This window comes from Nicrophorus vespilloides, unplaced genomic scaffold, assembly GCF_001412225.1.
Source record: "Nicrophorus vespilloides isolate i.1.1-1 unplaced genomic scaffold, Nicve_v1.0, whole genome shotgun sequence".
Lineage (NCBI taxonomy): Eukaryota > Metazoa > Arthropoda > Insecta > Coleoptera > Silphidae > Nicrophorus > Nicrophorus vespilloides.
Window position 1 is genome coordinate 266,254 of NW_017097135.1, and position 25,636 is coordinate 291,889.

Sequence of the window (25,636 nt, forward strand, 5' to 3'; positions counted from 1 at the left end):
CCATAATAAGTGAAATATAGTTATCTTGAACTTTAAATCATCAATTTATAGTATAATTTAACACCACCTAATACTCCAAAATGCTTTTATAAAAAAAACAAGTTTTATTTAAAATTATGTAAACTAAATATTATTTCCATGTGAACTTCCACGTGGAGTGTAAAATCTAACATTGAACTGAATCTGTGAAACATTACCACGTAATATAAATATTGCCGTTTGCAGTTATAATTAATAACCAAATAAATCGTTCTTGTTCTACTTGCTCAAAAGTTTCGAGGCTGCGTACAAAATCGTCAAGCAAATATTTGGCTATATAATTTTCGACTGTTTATTTTTTGTTCTCGTAACTACGTTTCCTAATTCTGCTTAAAATTTCATACACAAGTCGATGATTTAAAATAGAATTTATTTTTTAACATAACTTCTGCAATAAATCAGTAATATAAATAAATTTTCTTAGAAAAGTATAGCAGTTAGATAATTCCAGTAAATTATAATTTGTAATATAATTTTATTTCATAAATGATGTATAGAAGAGTTTCTCAATCTATGCGATATTGGGCAGCGTTATTTTTTGAATGAATTGCGAAATAACAGCTGTAATTCGCGTTAAATGGTATGGTGTATGGTATAAACAAATAGGTGAGAAAGACTGATCTACAGTATACTTTGCAAAATTTATAGTTTATAAAAATAGTTTAAAATATTATTCTTGTACAAAAAAAAAATTAAATAATTTTACTTACAGAAAATGTATTCAATTACTTAAGGATTTTACTAAAATATTATTAATTATCTTGCTTTATGTATAGATTTAGAAATCAATGTTTTTATTATTATTATATAAAATATCAAATTTCCTATCCAATATCCGGATGTTTCATAACATATACCCTCAAAATCATAAAAGAAAGCAAGGATAATACGTACATACACACATACAGAAAGAAGCCGTAAAAAAATGTAGTTTATCACGAGGCTATTTTTTGTTGCTCTTACCGGTCTTAGAGGTTTGAAGCTGATATCGTCAGGATTCAGAGATTGTAGGTTACTCTTCTTCGTGGAAACTTTGGGTATCGTATCGCAGTGATAATGGTTGGTGACCCTTAAGGGCCCAGACGTGGTGGTTCTGGCCCCAACGGAGCCGTAACGCAGCGATGGAAGTTCTGCGATTCGCCTTGACATTGATCTGCTTGTGTGCGTTACCGAAGGCATTGCCTACGAAAAAAAATATTGAAAGGAAATCAATAACAATATATGAAAATATAATAAATAGAAAATGTTTGTTAAGCTTGAATAAGCAATGTTATTATAATGATAGTTTATTGATTGGATTTCTCAATTTATATTCAATTTATTGTTAATCAGTGGAGAATTAAAATATGAATAGTAACATTCAATTTCTATTGAAAGAGCCAAAGGAAAATTATTGTTATGACCAATAGGAAAATGGATGAATATCTTTATATAGATCAAGTCAGAGGTTCCCAAACTATGCGCCGCAAAAATTACCAATAGACCAATGTTTTTACTTGGAACGCCGTAAACCTAAAAGTTTGGGAACCCTGTATGAAGTGATCACAAAGCTATATAATAAATACAGTGACCGTTTTGTTTTATTTTCTCAATTTGTTTTAATTAAGTAAATGCATACTATTAAATTTTTCTAATATTTTTATTTGTGTTAAACATTAACAAGAGAAATTAACGCAATAAATTGTACGCATATTTCTTACATAATATACAAAAGATTAGGTCAAAAAGTAAAAAAATACGGTTCTATTATATCAACTTAGGTCATAGAATATTTTCATTAATCAACTTATCTAGAAATTACAGTTTTGTCAATGCAAAATTGAAACTATCTGCGTAAATAATATAGTTTATCATATCAATAATATAGTTTATTTTTTATAAAAACATTTTTGGCAGAAAATCTTTGTTTTTTTTACATACGTATTCTAACTAAAAACTTATATAATGGGGTACTCTTATAACACGTTTTCCATATAACGCGTGAAAAAATTGATACAGCCCTCTATAACACGGTTATCTTATAACGCGGATCAATATAATACAACATATGGTTTTTTGAAAATATTTATATAATTCGAAAACCATTTTTTTAACTGCAAAACCGGTTTTTAAACCTAGACTTAAAATATAAAAATTAAATAATTATATGTAAACAAGTGAAACAAGTGAAACAGGTAGAAAATTGATCCTATTCTTGACTTCCACAGGACATAAAAAAGTTTAGAGGTCATGATAGAAAGAATCCTTAGAACGAAAAGATGCGAATTTATTAACAAGTGCAGACATATTTCAATTTATGTTACGTTTTAGTCCTAACATATTACTTGTTGTAGAGACACGAATTCAAGAGAGAAGATAAAGGGAATTACTCCACACTGCTCCTTTACTTATAAAATCTATAAAACGTTTGGACAAAGTCGTTTTCTTCAACAAAAAATGTGATCATTAGGTTATCTGAATAATTATTATCAATATTGTATCTAAATTATTAAATAGAAATTAACTACTGGTTTAAAACTGGTTTTGTAGAAAAGTTGAGATTCGAAAACTGGTTTTTTTAAAGTCGGCTTTTGTAAAAACGCTAGTACAGCATAATTTGTTTACGAATCTAAAGTTTAGATAAATAGAAACTGAGAGCTTTAATTAATATGTCTACCTCAAATGCACTGATACAAGAAGAAACGGAAGACGAATGTCTTAATATTTACAATTTGAATAGAAAAGAAGACTTGATTTGAGTAAAGAATTAGAATTTGATTTACATAGAAAGCAGTACTAATTAAGCTAGTTTGTACTAATTCCATATTAGTCGGTACTAAATAGGGTTGACTTTCTTTTTTTTTTCTAAAAATTGTTTCATACATTTGTTGTACGTTTTATATTAAAGTATATTTTTGTGAATGCAAAACTGAAGTTATCTGCGTAAAATTTAATATATCTTAATTGAACTATTGGACTATAAAACGCATCTTTTCACGAAAAGAAATGTGCATATTAGTTATAATTTTGTCAATGCAAAATCAACTTATAATTAGGGTTTATATTAGATTTTTTTGTTATCTATTGTATACGTATTTGTGTAATAAATGTAAGTTTACATAATTTATATTCTTCTAAACATTATCTTACAAATTTGTTGTGTCATAACCATGCACTGGTTATAGTCCAAACATAAAATATAGTAAATTTCAACACTCACTTTGTCTAAATCCCTGAAACGTAAGGGCTTCATTTCAGTTGCACGATACTCGCATAATGCAGAGATGTCGACGATAAATTGCCTGGTCATGTACAATACGTATTGTTGCGACGAGAAAATTATATGCGCGATTTGCTTTAAAAAATTCAAAACGTAAGCTCGTAATTGCACGTCGCAACTTGCCGTTTATTAAACGAGAATGAAAATTTCATAGAAATTGTACAATATGTAATCGTTGGAAATGCAAATCATTTCAGGTACGAGCGGACAACAATAGGAATAATGGAAAAGTTTGTACGTTGTATAACGAACAAATACAAAAAAATATGTGCTTCTGAGTGTTTATATATAGTATAGTTTAATCTACATAATGTTTTGTGAATTAAATTAATGTTCATTTTAATATATTTCTTGTGAATTTAATTGTTATAAAAGCGTATGTAAATTAAGAACATTACGTTACTATGTACTGAAACGTAATGATCAAATTAATTATTATATAATTTAATTGCAGTTATTGAGAAATACTTTCATTTTTTAATACAACAACATCGCATAATACGGCTTCGATCAATGCGTATTCAATACTTGAAAATTACAAAATATACTATAGAGTAGAAACATCTATGGTCAATAGCCCTTTATATCAGTTGATTTTTTTAAAAATTATATATATTTATTCTGTTCTTTTTATATATGTATATGTTTTTTTTTGTACGACTGATGCAATAAACATTATTATTATACTAAATTTTAATTGAAAAAATTAAAAATTAGTACATACAATTAAATTTTTGACATATTTTTGTGTCTTATCTCACGATTTTGTTTCAAATCTTAGAATAGATTTATATTAAGATATTCAAATTAATTCTAGTTTTATTTATTTTTTATAATTATTTAATCGCATTTGCAACAACTTTTTACAAAATTCTACATATTAATTCACTTATGGAGGAAAAATGGAACAGAAAGACCTATGGTTAATAGCCCTTTGTGTTGAGTTTTTATTTTGTAATTAAGTTTGTATTTTGTTCTGCTTCAATTTTCAATTTTAATTATGTTTATATGAAATAAAAGTTACTTGCAAACTACAAGTAAAACAATGATCAAATAGTCATAATTTTAAATCATCACAAAGTACCTAATATAATAATTTAAAGCAATATATAAAAACACATATATTAAAGTCAATTATTTATTTAACTTTCTTACAGAATCACGAAGACACTCATTCGAAATACCTGAAAGAAAAGCAGGAGAGAATCAACGCATGGTCTTTATGGGCTAAAACCTAGTGCCCCAACCAATCAAAGATTCCCTAAACTTTATAAGTCTAGGCCAGTGTCTGACAAACTTTTTTACTGAATTTACTAAATTTTTTGATCTTGCAATCTCTTGAGGGACACAGAGAGCCCCAAATAGAAGTGGATTATAGCTTAGGAGAATTCATAGTCATTAGCTATTTGTCCACTAAAGAATATTTGAATGCGAATTAGAACAGATTTCAAAAATGACGATAAAAAAAATATTGAATGCAGAATATGATGGTTTTTAGTTTCAGATTTCTAAAACATTTTTAACATCAAAGACTAAAAAAGATTAATTACAATGAAATTCCTGTATAAAATATGATCCTAAACCTGATTTTAGGATCAGTGCAAATAATCGACAGTAAACTCATATTTTAAAATTCAATTTCAATTTGTATTTAAGTTGTTCATTTATTTAAGTTATATTCATTTTTGGTGTAACTATATCAACATCTCCCTTGGCTGGTAAAATTAAGACTATGTATACACTTTAAAACTTTGCCTAAAACTCATTCTACTTACAAAGTAAATTATTATATTAACTTGAGCCCTAGGCTAATACTGTTTGAGAGTACTAGACTAACACTGTATGGAGGACCACCGAATAAACCCAATATGGATTACTTGTGTTTATTCTTTGTTTTAGAACTCGAAGAAGGACTTTTGAATTGAACCCTTAAGACCATAACTAAAATTTGCCATTGCTTTGTATGTATGTATACAATAAATTTTGTTTAATAATATTTCAACATTAGTTAATAAGTTATAATAAAGAAAATTGATTGTACACTTACATACAAAATGTTATTGATCGCAGTCTATCTGGTCAGTTATTAAATGATTTAATCAGTTACAACAACTTGGTATTTGTTTTACCTATAATTCGTGCTTTAATCCAACTGTATATTTTGCTTTTTAAATAATTAATAATAATTTATTATAAAAAAAGAGCATATATTGTTATTAGTATTTGCTTCTAAATGTACAATTTAGTAGATAAGTATTAACTTGTTGACATTCAGCGTACATGTTGGCATGTGTGTTCTTGGCAAATTGGCTGCTGGCATCATGCGCGTGGAATTAATGTATTTCTATCTTCTTCAATAAAGGCGAAAGGAACTTTTATTTTTTTGCTGCTAGTGCAACAGGTGACATTAAAGTAAGATCTATACGTCGTGCAAACGGTACATCCTTTTGTAAAATATACAGATGTTTTCAGTAAGTAGCATTTATTTTTATTCCTTCTCCATTTATCAACAGAGATAAAACAATTAAGAAAATTTACTTCACTGTTGAAAAATAAAATAGAATATCATAATAACTAACAAAACGGACAATAATATTTAGAAGGTTATCCACTACAAAGTCGATGTTGTATTCAAAAAATAAATCTAATAATATATTACAAAAACATATTTGTGTACTTATACTTAAAACTTACGTCGTACGTCAAAAAATGGTTAAAAAATATTTTGTTATTTTCGGTTATACAATCAACAAAAATTCTACTTAACAGACAGACTTATGTTTATTATATTATTGTTCTAATTCAAAGTTTTGTCATTGTTTAAAAATAGTTCAAACTAATTTCTTTCTTGTTACTTATCAGATTAATAAAACAGAAATTAAGAATTAAAAATTAGAAAACATTTATTTTATTTTGAACAAATTATCCAAAATGAAATGGATGAATGAAATTGAACATTAGAATTGTTCTCTGTTTTATTTGTAAATGTAAATTTCGCTATCTCCCCTAGAAATAATAATTTAAGATTTTATTTTGTCGTGTTGATAATGAATAAACATGTCGTAAATTTAAATTACAATTTGACCGTAAGGAATTCAACGAATTTGCATAATAGGAAAATCCATTCCCGTGGTTGTCTGCGTGAAAATAAACAAAGGACAAAACTGAAATAGAAACAGAAACAAAAATGTTAATTCGTTTAATTTTCATTTCGTGCAATTTATTATCACACAAATAATACACAACACACGCGCCCATGAAAAAACAATGGCAGTGACCTAATGCTTTGCATATAGCAGCGGCTCGTTAATTACAAAACATAATAAATTATTGCCTTAATTAAATTAAAAGATAGTGAAATGAGAAAACAAAAATGCGAATACAAACAAAGGTGATGTTACAATATACACTAGGTCCTCTTCTTATGCGTACTCTTTTTATGCGGTTTTTATTTCAAGAAGCATTTATTAAATAACTATTTTAGGCCATTTTGACACGTTTTGACATAAATTGGCAAACTATGATAATTCTGAACGAGCATTCAAGTTTCAACGCGAGCTTCAAAATTGCATTTCTGGATATCAGGAATTGTACAAAAAAATAGCAAAGCCATCGCAAAGTTTAATCACTGATTATATTGTCAAAGGAAAAAAATCAACATGCGAAGTTGAGACTAATTTTACTTGTGAAGAATCATTATCTTCAGGACATAGATCTGATGCTGACTATCTCTTCTAGTGATGAAAGTGATTTCGAACCAGTTCGCAAATTATGCGAACACTCTCATATAGCGACGATAATTCTAAACAAAAAAATGTGAAGAAATATTAACTTTCATAAAAAAATTCTGTATTTTTTTTTTGTAAAATTTTTCCGTAGAGATTTAGAAGGAATATGTTAAGATTATATTTTTCTGAAATAAACTTGTCTATAATTGTTAACGTTTTTATAAAATTATGAATAAACATTTCAGAAAGAATATAGTAAGACTAATTACTTTTCTGAAATTTAATAAACTCTTTTTTATGCGATTTTCGGTATATTGTTGTAACTCATTGATTTAGTTTTATGCGGTTTTAAAAATATATGGAATGTATCTTTTATTTTTATACATGTGACTAGTCCTTTTTTGTGCGATTTATTTTTATTGTGGAACGTATCTACCGTATAAAAAGAGAACCAAGTGTACTTTAAACTTCTCAAATTTATTTTACTTTTTGGATAATTATTGGATTTTCCAGATAATCGTTTGTGAAAAATAAAATTAATTTTCATCATATAATAAATAAATAATGTTCAGTCAACATTATTTAAATTTTAAAGAAAATTTTATATAACACGTTGTTTAATAATAATATATCAATATTTTAAACCCTTGGATTGATTGATTGATTGATTATTATCATCTATTGTATAATTAATATGTATATTTGTTAGGTCTACCACTTTCCTCTTACTTATTGCAAAGCATATTTAACGTATCCATCAAATATACAAACGGGTACTTGTTCGTGATTATTTTGATCATAAAACTTAGATAAAGAAACGGTTGTATTTTCCACAAGCTCAAAACTGATTTCCAACCTTCCACACAGCCCCTAGTTGAAATGAACACATTTTTGTATTTTATAATTTCGTCTTGGTAAGAGGGTCCAACGAAGAAGATAGTTTTAGTTGGATAGCCGAAGAAAGAGCACTGTCTTTCTAAATGCTAACTTAAGAGGAAAATGTAACTCTTAGTGAATAATCCATGAGATCAACTTTTATATAGTTGACCTCTCAATAAAAACTCTGACGTGTATAATAAAACTAATTAAGAATAATGCATTTAATTTTCATAAACCGCTCTAAGACTCCACAACGACACAAATACGAAATTATCCACTGTGTCCAGAGATTTCTTAATCCCGGGACACGACAATGTAGATTAAATTATAAATATGTTCAACCGAAAAAGTCTGTCAAGTTCGTTCAAATTTACAAACATTTTCATACAAATATATTAAAAAACTCAAGGTTACTAATGCTTGACATCAAGGAATCCTTCTCAAATTTCCTCCTTACCTCATGAATATATTTAAAAATAACTTCAAAACCCATTTCAATAACGTCAAGATCCTTCTCTACAAGCTTAATCCCAATTCAGGATATCCCACAAGGCTTATCCTTCTTACTGTATAATATATATTGTTCCGATATGTCCATACCGATTATAATCTCTTCATATCCTGAAAACACAACCTTGATTTCTCATATCCGTACTTCTCAAATATTTCCTAATTTCACATTTATATTTACGATTTTAATTTTTCCAGCAAAAAGTACTAGGATTATCGTAGGCACAAACCCTACCAACGGAATCTCTGTTAATTAAAACTTAACAACAAATTATAAACTCTTCAATATTAATTCCAATATTTTCTCATAGGCCCAAAAATATTCTTATAGGCACCATAATATCGTGTATACTTAGTGCTTAAAATGCCTAATGGCTCTATAAACTTTTCCGTCATTATAAAAAATATCGACCAACTAAAAAAACATAAATTTCTTGCATTTTACATATTGTCTATGTACAAATGCCACGAGTTCTTGATAACTGCTTTACTATTACTAGTAGATGCGGTTCCTGACTTAGCATCTATGGACTAGAACGCAGTGTTTATTGAGATACCATATAAAGAGCAAGTTAGTTCATTTCTTTATACGAAGATAATCATTTTTGTGGTAATTGTTTATTATCTACTTTATTTGAATTAGGTGTCTGAAGTAGTTTAACTCTATTTTTAGTGTATTGCTTCACCACAGTCACCACATCCGTGTTAAAATTATTAGTTAATATGGCCCTTAATATGGAAAACCAAATAAAAAATGAAAATGAAAAGATTTTATTATCTCCCGTTTAATGAAAAAGAGATTATTGTCAAGAAACCGAAGCACCAATGTTTAGTATTCGGTCTATAACAAAAACAATTATTGTGTTGAACATGCATTTTGTTTTCTCAAGAACAAAAATGTTTAGAATAAATTCGAATATTCTGATCTGAACAACTTCAGTAAAGCATGCAAGAGATACGAATGCTATCAAGAAGAATAGAAGATAGAAGATTTAAGAATAACTTTAAAGAAAATATTTTATTAATTTTATTGGTTAATAATATAAAATTCCCAATTGATCACTTGGTTAATATATAATCTTATTTGAATACAAATATCACTCTTCATATGTCATTCAGGTTTAATAAATGAGTACAAACATTAATCAAATAATTAATATAAGTATAAGCCCAATTAATATAAGGACAAGAAATGAAATATGTAAAATATCTTTGACCACTGTACGAAATAAGAGTAAGTGCTGAAAATAACTGATTAATTTAGAATGTAATATTTGGAGAATATCCAACTGATCTCAAAGATCAAAAACATTTAATAATATCAGTGAAGTGTATATTAATAACAATTACGTTTAAAAGTTTATTTAGATCTGAAACGCTACAAACCTGTCGGTCAGCAAATTCATTGCCATTAGTTATTACAATCATATTTATCATAATAGTACAGAAAAGCTGCCAACCGTTATTCCATTAAATGTCTAATATACTAGTCATATATTTCAGGTGTCTGTTAAATAAATATTTTGGAAACCTCAAACTGTGATAAATTTCCTGGGCTAACCGAAAGAACCAATTACTCATTCAAAGATCTGGAATCACTGGTTGCCAACAACTGGTATATTATACATAATTTTAATCACAAATTAATATATAATGAATGATGCATAAAGATAGTTTAACCCTTTAATTTTTAGACAACTGAATAAGACAACTTCGTAAACTGAATTAACATCGGTACATTGTACCACCTCAAAGAGTTAAATCGTAAAATAATTGAATTATAGTGATTTAAATTACAAAAAACGGATCAGTTTTCATATATATTTAGCAACGATATTATTTTATAAACTTATTTCATGGTATTCTACTATACAATTTTTCGTTACAACATAAAAAAAACCTATATAAAAGTGACAAGTATTACTTGAATGTAGGTTTATATTTACTTGATATTTCCAATTGCAAAACAAATAATTTTTGTATAGAATATAAAGAATACATTAAAGTAGCAACAAATGATGTTATAAATATGCCGGTACTCATAAGTACCGTCAGACGACAAAGGGTTAACATAACATAAGCTGACTTAGTTCAAATTACGTCAATGTTATTAGCCAATCCTGTATAAGATCTAGGTTGCTTAATACATTCATTTTATTCTTTTTTATTACTTTCAAGTATTTTCAAGAAATAATGGTATTGCTTTCAGTTGAACTTCTTGAATAAAAAGAAAGAAGTTTATTAAAGTCTAACATTTTGCTCGGATGTTTTATGTGTATTTATGTGTGAGAGGTGTATGAATAGGAAATGCATTTAAATGTAACACCGGTCGCGTGGAAATTTTATTTTCCACTTAGCCGAAGTGGCTGTCGTAAAGTTTTGCCGCGACGACAGTCCCCAAGATGAAAAAGTGTAAAAGCAAGGGAAGGCCATTCATCGTCGAGTTATGGGATGCATCTAATAGTGTAAAATGTTAATTAATACGGAACGCCAAAGGTCAGACCGAACCGTTTTGCATGCATGGTATTCGCAATCGGTATTGCATAATATACATGGTTTGGGGTCGTACGTAAGGGAATGGAGGTCACGGCGCCTTATGTAGTAAGGGCACATTCATCCGTTGTGCATTAAAATAATGGGGCGTTTCGCGGGAAAACTTCGTTCGATGGAAAGTGTGTACCGCGGTGGTGGTACCCCGTCGGGGGTAAGGGTATTTGCGGGGGTTTGGTAGAGTTGGCGTTTCCAAATTGGCTGTCTCGGATAAAGTGGTGTTAGGTCTATGGGAAGTTAAGTGCCAGGCGCCGCACACTGCGATTTCCACTCCACATTTTCACTCAGCCCTCGGCGAAATTACATACTCGAAAGACGAGAGAAAAAGACAAAAAAAAAATGGAAAGTGATAAAACATAAAGTAATGTATATTCAATAAAGCGGTCGCATTTTCTTCAACACAACACGAAAAAGAAATTATTAAGAATTCCTTTATACTAATATTTAACTTATTATATTAATTTTACCGCATTTATCAAAACATAAGACGCAGTTTTAAGAAATATATGTCTCATGGTCTTTTATATTATTATTTATTTTTAATTGTTTCTTCCGAGTAATGTATTAAATATTTTTTTATTGAAATATGCATTCATGTACGGAGATAACAACATTTATATACAAAAAGTCCTATCACCGATTTTTGTAACCAGAATGTCAATGTTTACGTTAATTATAATTATTTTATCTAAATTACACCAATCTGGATATAACATTGATTAATTTAATGATAATATTGGATGGATTAATCAAAATACGCCACACAGTGAATGCATTCGATAAATAATTTGTATGATTTAATTAAGCAATTTTTTGTTGTATATATATTGCATTATATTGCTTCCATGATATACGCATAATAAGATATAGGGCAAGAGTTGCCTAATTTGGACCGACAAGGTTAGACCACGATCATATTGATTTGCAACCGGTGTGCCATGAGTAATTATATTTAGAGTCTTTATACTGTTTTAAGGTAATTATAAAAATATGTCATTAGATACTTGGAGTATTTGTAACAGTTTTAATAATATTTATCAACGGTGGCAAATTTTTAACCACATGCAGCATTTCCTAAATTGGAATAAAATTTCAGAAGGTAGTTACAAGTATTTCCACATCAAAGCACATTTAAAATTAAGAAATCATCAAATTTTGAAGAAAGGATGTATATTTGTATATATGCATGTATGTTTTGTATATTTACCAAAAAAAACTAAAGAAAAAGTGGTCCATTCTAGGAAACCATTTTATTTTATTGGAATAATTGATGCATCATTTATTTATTAACCTTTTCAAAGATATAGATGCAACAATATTATGTATTTCTAAATTAATAATAATTTATATAAATACATCCTATAAATCAATACATATAATAATAACAATAATGACAACCAAATAATAACAATTCTGAACAAGAGAGAAAAAAATCAAACATGAATTAACAAGAATAATCAACAGGCTGGCCAAAGGGCTATTGACCGAGGTCTTTCCGCCCGGGAACATAAATTTAATGATGGAACAATACAAAATATATATATATTATTTTTCTATAAAAAAAAAGAAGGAGGAAAAAAGCAGAGTAGGAACTAGAAGGATTTCAATCAAGGGACAGTAGATATTGGAAAAAGGATAATGTGGGACTTTTAAATTTGGAAAGGATATTTGGGTTTCGAGGGGTACAGAATTTAGAGAGGGAGGTGAAAGGAAAGGGAAAGGTATCGGTCAAGGATATCATTAGGAGGTTTGTGTAGAGGATTATTATGATGGCGTACTTTGGTGAGGATACGAAGGGCGGAACGTTCGGATACGGACAGGTTTTTAAAAGGGATTTCGGCATTGGGAAAGTAGTGGGAAACAGTAGTCAAGGATAGGACGGCATATGGATTTGTAAATGGATGTTTGGCACTTTATGGATATTTCGGAGTTACGGAAGGTTAAGGAACGGAAATGACGGGATCTAGATTTAATTTTGGATTTCACTTGTTTGGAATGGGAATTGAGGTTGAGTGTAGGATCAAGAAGGATTCCAAGGTATTTAACAAGTGGTGATGATATAAGAGATTTTGAAGCTTGTGAATAGAAGATTGAAGGGAGAGGCTTGGGAAACCAATGTAGTGTCGTCAGCGTATTGGAGGACATATTGTCGCGGCCTACCAATTTATTGTCATCTTTTATATAACTAATATGTATATTTGTTAGGTCTACCTATTAATTATTACAAATCATATTTAACGTATCCATCAAAAATACAAACAGATACTTGTACGTGATTATTTAGAATAACTTGTGGAATATTCCGAAGGATGGTTACACATTAAATCGTATAGTTGCGTCTCTTGTATCACCACTTAACAGCCTTCTTCCGCCCCTAAATATTTGGGTAAGATCATAAAACTTAGATAAAGAAACGCTTGTATATTGCACAAGCTCAAAACTGATTTCGTTACACAGCCCCTTTTTGAAATGAACACATTTTTGTATTATATAATTTAGTCTTAGCTAAGGAGTCGTACTGAGAGGAAGTCTTAATAAAAGGGTCCAACAAAGAACATAGTCTTACTTGGGAGAGTCCAAGGAAGAGCACTTACTCCATAAATACTAACTTAAGAGGAAAAAGTAACTCTTAGTTAATAATACCTGAGATTAACTATTGTTTAGTTGACTTTTCAATAAAACTCCAATGTATACAATAAAGTTAATTAAGAATATTGCATTTAATATTCATAAACCCCTCTAAGACTCCGCAACGACATAACTACGAGATAATCGACGGTGTCCAAGGATTTCTTAATCCCGGGACACGACAATATATTTATTTCTACTTTCTTGTAATATTCCTTATTTCTTTACAAAAATATCAAAATAATTTATCTAAATTTGGCAGTAATAAATCAATTATAATTTCAAATATATCATTTAATGAAAATACATTCAATATTAATTTTGCTCAATTAAAATTTAGTTTACTTAGAAATTTTCAAATCGAATTATAGAGAATCCGGACTGATCAAAACCACACTATGCGATGTATTGTTGTATTTAGTTCCTAAATTAGTCAGATTTCAAAAAGCCAAAGATATTGATGGAACATATCCGAACTATGCAAGATATTGTATACATAAAGATATAATTAAATATCCAATTTCTATTTATATCTCTTTAAACTTGGATTATTTGAGTACTACACAGAAAATGAAGGCATTATGTGATCAATCAATAGATTTAACACGTACGTTGTTCCAGACATGATTTGCATACACAGTTTTGTTGTCTAACGATAATAATAGAACATTGTATAAAGACAAGAGAAATAATTTAATTTTATAGCTTTCATAACTGCTTGTACTGATTGTTATCGTAATGTTTCACAAACAAAGACGTATTGGCACTGCTGCCAAGTGCACCTTTCATACAGAAATGATATTTTCAGAAATGTTACATATATGCGCTTTTATAATATTTAGTGGTATTAATAGCTTGATTCTTAGTAAGCCTTTACTATTTCTTACGTCCTTTATTAGTACTTGAAATAAAATTTAAGTTTATACAGTTTCTAACTTAAACTGAATAAAAAATAACTTTATTCAATTAAGTATTATATTATAATATGAAAATAATAACAGTCATAAAAAGTAAAATATACATATTGATTGGAAATATCAACATGTATTTTTTTTTTAATAAAATAATTGAAACTTAGCATTGAAATTACTGAGATATTAATAGAAAATTTATTAATTTTATTTGTCCTTCAATTTTTATTTCTATATAATATAGAATTTGTTCATTGTTTTTCTGAACCACACTATGCAAAATCCTAATTTACTGTCCAATGACATTAAAATGACAATATCAGAAATGACAGCTACAAGTTCCCAGTTTGCTGTCAATTGTATATGGTTCCATGACAAAGCAGAACAGCGATAAAACAAAACTCAACAAAAAAGAATAGTTACTAAACAGAACATGGGAAAAATATTAATGGTGAAGTAAATATAAATAAACAAATGACAAAGATTATATAACATTCATTAAAAAATTGTGTATTTAGATGTGTTATCTATATAACTTTAATATTTTTTCCAATGTTCTGTTTTGTTATTTGTTCTTCTTTGCCGTGTTCTTTTTTAGTGCTGTTCTAGTTTGTCTAGTCACCGGTATTTCTTATGCCTGTCAGATCTTGTTTTATATCACTCCTAGTGTAGACTCATCATTAACAGAGTTTTAAATGTATCTATATTTTATTCATTTATATATCAATATTGAAGAATTATATAAAGTTGAATTTAAGTTCCAATTATATGTGTTAATACGTATAATTAAAATGAAAGAAAAAATGCAGTCTATATGTTATACATAATCCAACATAAATTAATATATTTAGTAATTCCTACAAATATGCTAAATTAAAAACAAATTAATAATTAAAGTGGATGATACATAGAAATCTTGATGTCCGTGCAATTAATTATCCGTAGGTGTTCACTTAGCTTTTGTTTTAATTAATATTAATTATCCAAATGTAGTCACGTGCACCCTAAACATTTGTTTTTTCATTACATAATTACGTAATAATGATATCAACGACGTCCGGACGTAATTTGTCGAGCGGAATGATAAAGGACGGGCAATAAAATAAAAAAAAATGTTAATGGTGTGTCTGCAGCAGCAATAATAATAATAATTCGCGAGGGTGTGAGTGGCACGCGAAGATCCAATAAAAATCCTTGACTCACATGCAAAATATGAGTATTAAAATTGTGTCCGCGTAAATTTAATTCCATTAGATTACATAAAATATCGTCAATTTTATGGTCGATTGAAGGCCCTGACCGCTACCAAAATGAGCAACATTGACCATCAGTCTGAATTGGAAAGATGTCACGTTTAGGTCAAGACGGTTCTATCGATGCCAAAAAATGAAAGTCATATAAATGTGATGAGGTTTTGTTATATGCAGCGGCTAATTCCGTCTGAAACGGAAATTGCCTGGAGTTTGTATGCACACAAACTCAAATTAATATTCTTTCGGTGTCGAGCTGCCGTTAGAGTGATATTTTTAGATTGGATTTTACGCTTCGCCAAGCAAATTCGACCTACCTGGAAAGGAAGAGGGAAAAAACTATGTAGTGCGGAAACGCGAGGGTCGAACGCGAGTCAATCAACACAAAAGACCTTTACTGGCGTCGCTCTTTATATACCGTCTTTATATTAAGTATCTTAAAATGGCAAGACTTCGATCAATATTAAAATTGATATATGAGCAAACATTAAATTTTCTTAAAATAATAATAGGAAAATGTTCATAGCAAATTTTATGTTTTAAAGATTATGAAATGAGATGATACTTGTAAGAAAAACTCATGATAAAAAAGAACAAATCCGATTTGCAAGTATAATATATTAATACCGTACACATTCATAACAAGCATTAATAATACATTTCAATATTATTTTTCAGTTAAACAATCTGCAATTGTTAGATAAAATGATAGAAGTCACTAAGATTTCTTAGAAAGAAAGAAGAAAATAAGAGCAAAAAATGTATGGCTCCATCAATAGGTTTCAAAAATGTCTTTGAAAAGAATGTTATACATTTATTGAAGCAAAAGTTGATATTTTTTAGTGAAAAATTTAGAAATTGGTAATCTGAGCATGCATAACTCATCTACTTATAATGTTACGACTAACCTAATAATTGCTTATCAACACACAACACAACAAATATGGAACGGCCAAATACCATTTAGTAGCAACTATGTACAGATTTTAACGGATATTCCTAGTAGATAAGCCTTTTCATATAAACAAGAAAGCAGGCATGGACGAATCCTCCTTTCGTTCAACAAAGTAGAGACCGCAATGAAGTCTCCAAATATAATACATCAGAGACAGATGCAAAATTAATCCAAGTTTGAATTCTCATAGGAACACCATAATAATCATAGTTAACTTTGTAAGTAAAATAAAAATTTAGAATTACTTTCATATAAAACGTTAAGGTGTTGTGTTCCAGAAATGGAATTCTAGACACAGTGACATATTATTTGGTGTTGTTATTATAGAGTCTCAGTAGATAAGGAATTAAGTAAATACAATTGATTTTAAACAACTTTATTAATGAAATGTAGTCCTTCGGGTAATAGTACTATTGGGTTTCTAAGAATATGTAGTTACTTTTACATTTCTGATTATTTCTGTAGACATATTCTATTTATAATTATTAATATTATGAGGCAGTGCAGTCTTTAAGATTTTGAGGCACCGGGAATAAATTTGGAGTGGGCCCCCAATAACCCCCTCCCCATCCCGGTAACTTCAAAAAAATATATAACAATAATTCGCAGTGCCCCGAGCATATCCAATATCCGTGGAAACGGATATTGGACACAACACCTCCCTCGTTGATATTGTTTTTAATTATATAATATTGTTAAAGTTACCAAAAAATTAGTTGTAAAATATGATTTTATTTTTAAAATGATTGATATGAACTACAAAATTATTCTTTATTTTTAATATTGCAATTTAAAAAATGATATGCATGTCATGTATACTGTGAATGACATTCCATTAAATTTCTTTATATTATTTCCATCCAAGTTTCGTACACCTACAATATTAATATATCGATTTTAAAATGTAAAATATGGAATTAAATTGCAATATCATGCCTATTTCACAATATGTAATCATTTAGGTAGTATTATTCAATGATATTTAAAATTTACATTAGATATTAATTAAATAAAATATTTTTTTCGTAGAATTATTCCAAAGATAATTAGAAAAACTATTATTATTTAGAAAATATATGTAACATACGTTAATTTTTATATGGCAAAATTAGTTCAAGAGGTAAATAGAAACAATATATTACCAAAAAAATCTATTAATAGTAGTTAATATAAATACAAGAACAAGAAACATATAGATGTTTTGTATTATCATAACTCAATGACATCTCTCAAATACTTTTTGCAGAGAAAACATGATCGGAATTAAATTCAAATATTTTCACTTAAAAACTGTATCGGAATAACAACTATTAAAGTTAAGATTAAGTTTAAATTGTATATATTTTTTAGTATAAAATAAAGTACTCATCGTTGGATAACATAAGTATATTGATTATATGTGGTCCTTGAGATTGCGGTTTCGAACTATTAATAGATTTTTTTGGTAATATATTGTTTCTATTTACCTCTTGAACAGAAGAGATCGTGTCTGTCGGTAATTTAGCATCGTGCGATAAACAGTCATTGAAATTCACACGAGTCTTCAAGTCTGGGCGCTACGTTTTTGCAACAAACTTGGCAGCTGGAATTTCGATCGAAAATACTGAAACGCGATCCTCGACACATCGCATTAAAACCGTCAACAGGCTCAGGCACATTTCCTGCACGAACTATACTTGATTCTTCGGAAATACTTCAATTTATAGCATTCAGAATGCAAAACTTTTTGTATCAGTCAAATGGTGTTTGAAATATGACACATTTTATAGAATTTTATATATATATAAAATATATATTATATTCCTTATACAAAACAAAAATGTTTATTAACGTGGAGTTTTTAAATTGTCATCTTATATTGGATTGCGTTAAGTATTTGAATCAAGACGAATATTATTTTTTTATATAAAAGAACAACAGTATTTAGTTGAACTGACATATATTGTATTTAATTTTTAAAATATATTATTTTGGTGGATGCTCCGGGCAACATTTAAAAAAATATATCTAAAATAGCTTAGTAAGTGTAGTAAATGAAATATATATTGTAATATTAATTTATACGTTTATAAATACAAAACTTAGTATATATCAGATAATTTATCTTACGAGTTAATTAAGTTTATCTAAACATATAAGTATTAAGTATGCTATAAAACAACATTGCTTAACCTTTTTCCCGCGCAACCTAACGGATTTGCAACCTAATTGCTTTGACACAAGATGACAGCTGTCATTTGATATTGTATTGCGACCCAATTGTTTTGACACAAAGTGACACCCGTCATTATTGGTTGTACTGTCAATTGCTTGTCACATTGTGGCAAAGGTGGCAACTGCCATTACGCAACCAATAGATTTAGAAATGCTGTTAAAATGTATGGATAAGACTCCAAATACATGATATTTAATTAAATAAATAATAATAATAATTGCACTTGACAAAATAACAATCATCTTATTTTTGTTGCATAGACAAGTAAGGTATTGTTTTTGAAAATTTACTTGAGAATTGAGAACAAAAATACTTCAAAAATGGAAAATGCTACGTTTATATATAAGAAATTGTTAAATTAAGCTGCTTTTATCTTCACCTTTAATGTTTGCTGTATACAAACATTATGCAATAAATCATGTTGTAATTATCTTAAAATTTTTGAAATGAAATTATGTTTTTTTTTTGTAATCAACCCTAAGAGATTGTCTTGAAAAATGATTACATGATTCATTTCTCAATTTGTAATGGCATGATAATAACAGTTTCATAATATAAAGATAAATGTTCTGTTGTAAGGGTGGCAACCTATGTCTCTTTTGAGGAAAAAATGCGGCTTCCACCTTGTAGGTCAAATAAAAAAATATGTGTATTAGAATTATATTTTTCAGTTTTTTTTTACACTTTCATTATACAGTGGAACCTCGCATAACGGGCAGTTCGTTAAGCGAGGTTCCACTCTATGCCATTTAACACATTATGTCAGATCTGACGCTTCTCAAAATTATTATGATTTAACCCCTTTTTTAATTTCATCCTTAACTGACCGATCAAAAGCAGTTTCGATGCGTTGGTCTTCTTATCACACTTCATTATTCGTGTATCAGAACTCTTATTTGATGATTGTATCAAAATCTCATAAAGTACCTGTCCTAATATGAATGAACACTTTTCGTCTTTGTCATTTATTTTCTAATAACTTTGATTTCGACTGACTTGACATTATCGTAATACATTTCTTTCTTCATAATAGTATTAGTATTTATAATATCAAATACAAAGGAATCATCGCACATTAGTGTTAATGTAAGTCACGATTAAAGATATTAAAATATGATTTAATATGACATTTCCAGCAGTTAAATTTTATTTTATTTTTATTATTGTAACGAGTTTTTCTTTAATTTTGTAATTTATTGTTGTGATTAATATATAAACCCAATATGGGCAACAATTTAATGTAATCAAAATAAAAACGTATAAAAATATATACACGTAATAAGTATGCTTATTTAAGGGCAAGGAAATTGCGTCCTCTTTCCCGTTACCTTCAACCACCATCATATAATTAATATACATATAGAAAACTCCTGTTGCTGGTAATAACAACAACGTAATTATATTCGCAGTTCTGGAAGTGGATAGAGTTTCCTCTATAATTTGTCTCTGTCAATTTGGATACACGAAGGTCAGTCTGGAGAGGGCGGAGGGAATATTTCCCACTCGCCCCCTTTGCTCGATCGAAAGAAACATAAGTGGCACAAAAATAAAATAAAAATGCGAAACGCACGAGGAGGGCTAATAATAAAGTGGAAGTCGTGAACTTGGTGCGAGTTCTTGTTGGACAAATTGCAAATGCAACGCAGTTACATTGACTTTCAGTTGCGTAATACGTTCGTTAAACGGTTTGAAGCTAAGCAATTGATATTTACAGCTGACAAAAATATTTACGTTCGCTTTCGCAACAAATTTGGCCGACCGACATTAATCTTGTTTCGCTTTTCTTCGTGCACAATGTTGTTATCGTTCTCTCGTTCGCACCTAAGCTAATCTAAATATATAATTAATCACATCGTAGAAAGAAACGAAAAGGAGTATAGGCAGTTAAATGTGTTTCGCAAAATTGATGAAATCGGTGGAATGATAGAGGAAGCTATCTGCATTTGTTCACGTGAGAGCCGGTAATTGCGAAATAAAGTAGAAGAAAAAATACACTTACAACGTATATTACCTCTTTGATGCAAGGGTGCACTACACAGCCGTTCCTCGTTATCACCATCCTAAAATAGAAAAAAAAAATAAGTAATATTCATGATTTGTATAATCATTTTATAATAATCGATGAAAACAATACAAGAAACTCAAAACAACAAAACAAGGAAAAAATAAAGCTATTTTAAAGTACAAATTATTTTGTATTTAACAATTTGAAGTTGATTGTATGTGCATAAATGTACAAGAAGGTTAATTACTGGACATATCAGTTATTTTTATGTTAACATTTATTGTTCTTTTTTTCGGATATAAAATGTAACGGATAAATAAGTTTGATGAAAAATGAAATATTTATGATATCAACTTAATTTTCACATTGTTATTTTAAATATACTTATATTTTTTCAATATTAAATTCAAATAATTTTTAAATATGTATACGAAATCATAAATTCTTATAAAAACTTACTCAGCATGAGTTTTTATTATTGAATTACAAAGATATTTGTAGCATATCCTGCAGTTATTAGAAATTGACAATCAACTATAAAATCCCTGACTATTTGAATTGTGGAAATTTGTCCCTATTGTTTTGTTTATGAGAATCATTTTTGGTTATAATATTAACATTTGCTCAAAACTCTTTTACACGTTTTGAAAATAATTCGCAAATCCCCTATTTGAAGGTGAAATTGTATCTACAGATAAAACTTGTAATACATTTTTCGTCACATCTTGCGAAAATTATAACATATAGTTCATTTACCAATATAGATGAATTGATAGTTGGTAAACATCTTGAAGATAAAGAAATAATAGAATTTGTCTGTAAAGAAAAAAAAACATGTTGATGATGATAAAAAAACTCAACTCACTGAGGGTTTAATATAAAAGGGCTTCAACTATCCAACGAATTAAAAAAACATTTTCTTACACATGATTCTCTCTTTGAAAAAGCTACGTAAATTGACATCATAACCCAATTTTTTATTAATTATACTTTTCTCAATGTCAACAATCAATCTTCTGATTTTTAATATACTCTATATATATATGACTTTTTTCATTATTTTTTTTTAATTTACCATGAGTATTTAACACAGAATGAGCTAAATTATTAAAAAGAAATAAACAAAAATGTCTTGTAACAGTTATATAAAAATAAGGTCTTTCCACCTTATTTAATTATATTTTATTAAGTTAATTGATTAATTTAATTAAAAAAATAAGGTGTGCATTCGATACGGAAGAAGTTTGAGGAAACGAAGAATGAAACAGCTCCGGTTTATTTTCGGAAAGCTGCGAAAACAAATTATTAAAAGGATATTTATTGGAACTGAGTTTATTTGAAATCTGCGCAATTGGGAACGCGGCTACGGTTTAATTGAAAGGATCAAAGTCCTACCTATTGAATTTGCAATAATTCACGTCGACCACGGAAGCTTATGCAAACCGAAGAAAACAAGGAATTCCGGTTACTTCAATGTGTATAAATATTCATTCATTTTTTTTATACAACTTACTTAATAATAGCAGAGTAGTAATTACGTAAGGAATTTTATCAGAATTCTGCACGCATTTCCACAATACACAGGACTGGTCAATGACAAAAATGTAACTATTTATGTAAAATAAATATTTCTTAGAACGAATTTCTTGAAAAATTATCAAATTGAATTTTTTTTTAATGTGAATAACACGAATTATAAATAAAGTACTTAAATATATTATATAAAACGTCTTTAAAAATAGTCGTTAATAACCATATATTTTGAAAAGTGTATAATAGAAAAGAAATAATTGAGAAGTCAGTTTACAAATAAAAAAAATATTTATTGTATTAATGAAATGTATAAAAACGTGTAGAAGTATTGAAACGAATGAAGTGCGAGTGTGTATCTACGTGTAACTAAATATAAATCTATGACTAGTTTGTGTTTCGAAAACCGTGCAAATGAATATGATATATGAAATTAAATTCTAAAAATAAGGAAGGAAGAAGAGTGACAAAAAAAATACAGCTCGTGCACAACGATCATAGAGAGACCTACTTTTCAGAGGTTTGGTCTTTAGCTGCAGACGTAGGAAGGTGATGATGATGAGCTTAATTATTCTTTGTTGCAGATAGTTTGTGTTGCTTTGCATGTGGATCGCGTCGGACTGGCGAGCTTTTGGGAAAGCTCCCGCGAAAACACGCGGAAATTTCGGTCTGCGCCGCCGTCCGATTTTCCGCGTATTTTTAGATCGCGCGAGGAAACCGTTAATTCGCACCAGTAATCTAAACACGCTAATTGCGATGGTACTATTGGGTACAGAGTGATAAAGCTTCGTGATAAACTTATGATGCAACGTTGCTTATCTCCTTCACGATGGAATTACACTAATAAATTTCATTTATTGTTCAATTATGACACTCTGAGAAAGGTAACTGCAACTTTCTAGTTTATAAATTTGCTGCTGCACGGAAAGGATATTTTTCATAGATATTCCGGATCAGTGGTCTTCAAACTTTGGAACCCTTAAGTACAGATACACGTAAATCTTTATTTAATTACATTTTTTTATTTTATTAACCAATATAGACGTTACGTTAACTGGTGCAAGACTTTTAACTACATATGGACATCTAAAAATTCCATTAAAAAACTTTAAAAACTTTGCAGGAACATCTACGTGCATTTTTTGACAGTAATATTGATGATTGTGGAGTGTTTCGGAAGTACATATTATATATAAATTATGTTAAAAATATATTGGGTTCATAAAAAAGTAATTTCGGTTTTTGTTATGATTTTATCCTTTTGCCATTTGAAAGATGTCACTTTTAGTTTCTTTTAGAAGTTAATTACCCTTAATTTTGTCTGCAGAGCCTAGTTTAGGTTCAATTTTAACAGAAGTACAAAAACTAATATTTTACTGAGGCTCACAATGAAATATGTGAAGTATATAATGTTGATTTTTTAACAAGTTACATTTATCAGAATAGTTTTAAAACAATCTGTTGTGGAGATTTTTCCTCACAGTTGACCAACATTTTGGTTGACCTACTGAATTTTATAATGACCAAATCAAAGTCATAATTGAATCGTATCATCATATAATTGTGCAAGAGATTGCAGAGGTTAAATTTATTACACACAACAACTGAAAATCACTTGATTATCTTGATATTCATTTGAAACAGATTCATTCAACACAATGAATCAATATTTGAAATCGTCACGTTTTTAAACAAACATGATCCAAGCATAATGAACCAGCACAAACCATATCAAAAGCTGAATTGCATATCATGTTATCAATTTGGTGGGATTATAATAGTGTTATGAATTTTGAGCTGCATCCAAGAAAACCAACGATCAATTCTAATGTTTACTGGCAAGAACTAATAAAATAGGCAGCAATGAAACATGAAGCAATGGGCAGAATTAACAAAATGTATTCAACCAAAACATTGCAAATCCTCATACATCTTTAGTAACTCGTGGAAAATTATTGGAGCTTGGGAAGAAATGTCGTAATCTTTAGAGGATAGCTATATAATTGATTAGAGTTCATTCTTTATATACAAATGAAATTATTTTCTTACCAAGCCAATAGTAAATACTTTGTGCCACAAATAATTGTGCGCTGCCTGATTTTCAAAACTATCCACAAGTATCCGTAATTTCGTCAATAATAATTTAAAAGTCATGTTTTTTTTTTTAAATAAACAGTGAAAACTCGCTTAACGAGTTCAATTCATTCCAACATTTCCAACATATTCAAAAATACACATAATATGTGTACATAAGTTTTAAATATCGGTTTTAAGCCAGTTATTTTTCTTAAAAATTCATTTTACTCGTTAAGCGAAATGCTCGATATGCGAGGTACTCCTTAAGCGAGATTCCACTGTAAATTGTAACGTGCATCTTGACTTTTATATTTATATCATAGGAAGAAAAATATAAATATTAATTGTTGCTTTGAAAAATTATTATTCGAGAATCAAACTATTCGAGAAACCACGTATTTCATAAATTCTTTAGAATTACTTTGACTTTCAAGAATACAGTTTGAAGACCACTGTTCTATGTAATTTAACATTCTTATACACGTATCTTGAATATTTTACAAAATGTTATTAATAACTTTAAATAACTTATCTTAATTACAAAAATTAAATTGAATAAATTATTTAAACATTGATATATTCTCATTATTTAATACTAAAAACATTGATTTTAAGAATCGTGTACTAAAGAAATGAAAGAAAATACGAATAGATTATTTCAACATCGGAATATTTAATAAAGAAGTCAAATATTCTTTAGAAACTTAATACCAACTTGATTATTTACTAATTAAGATAATTTATCTTAACTATAAAAAATATTAATTATAACTATGTGAAAAATAATAAATTATTTGTAAATTTAAATTATTCAACTTATTATGTAACGTTAATTATACTTATAAGTTATAACTGAATTAATATATGTGCATTATTTAAGATTTACTGCATGGAACCAAATTAGTATATACTTATATATGTATTACCCTTGAGTTGAAAGATCGCGGTCATTGGCCCTTTGCATGGGGGCCTTCTCGTTGATTGATACGATTCAAAAAATACTATCAATAAAATTTGTTTTCTTAATTAATGAATTTCAATATATGAATTATGTTTACAATTATTAGCTCATTGATAAACAATTTCATTTTTCTGAAGAAT

The 25,636-nt window shown here is 28.6% G+C and overlaps 1 protein-coding gene across 2 annotated transcripts in view; it reads right to left on the reverse strand.

Moving 5' to 3' along the window:
- Window positions 1–23,103, reverse strand: part of LOC108559074 — a 65,821-nt gene extending 42,718 nt beyond the window's left edge. The window contains exons 1-3 of one of the 2 annotated variants that reach the window (XM_017916211.1): window positions 22,971–23,103; window positions 20,936–20,984; window positions 1,003–1,221 (exon numbers count right to left, since the gene is read on the reverse strand). In XM_017916211.1, coding sequence (XP_017771700.1) covers window positions 1,003–1,221; window positions 20,936–20,983 — 267 coding nt within the window. In that variant the 5' untranslated portion in view covers window position 20,984; window positions 22,971–23,103. Of the gene's footprint in view, window positions 1–1,002; window positions 1,222–20,923; window positions 20,985–22,970 lie in introns of both variants that reach the window. The other variant, XM_017916210.1, reaches the window with a different exon arrangement.
- Window positions 23,104–25,636: the final 2,533 nt, after the last annotated feature.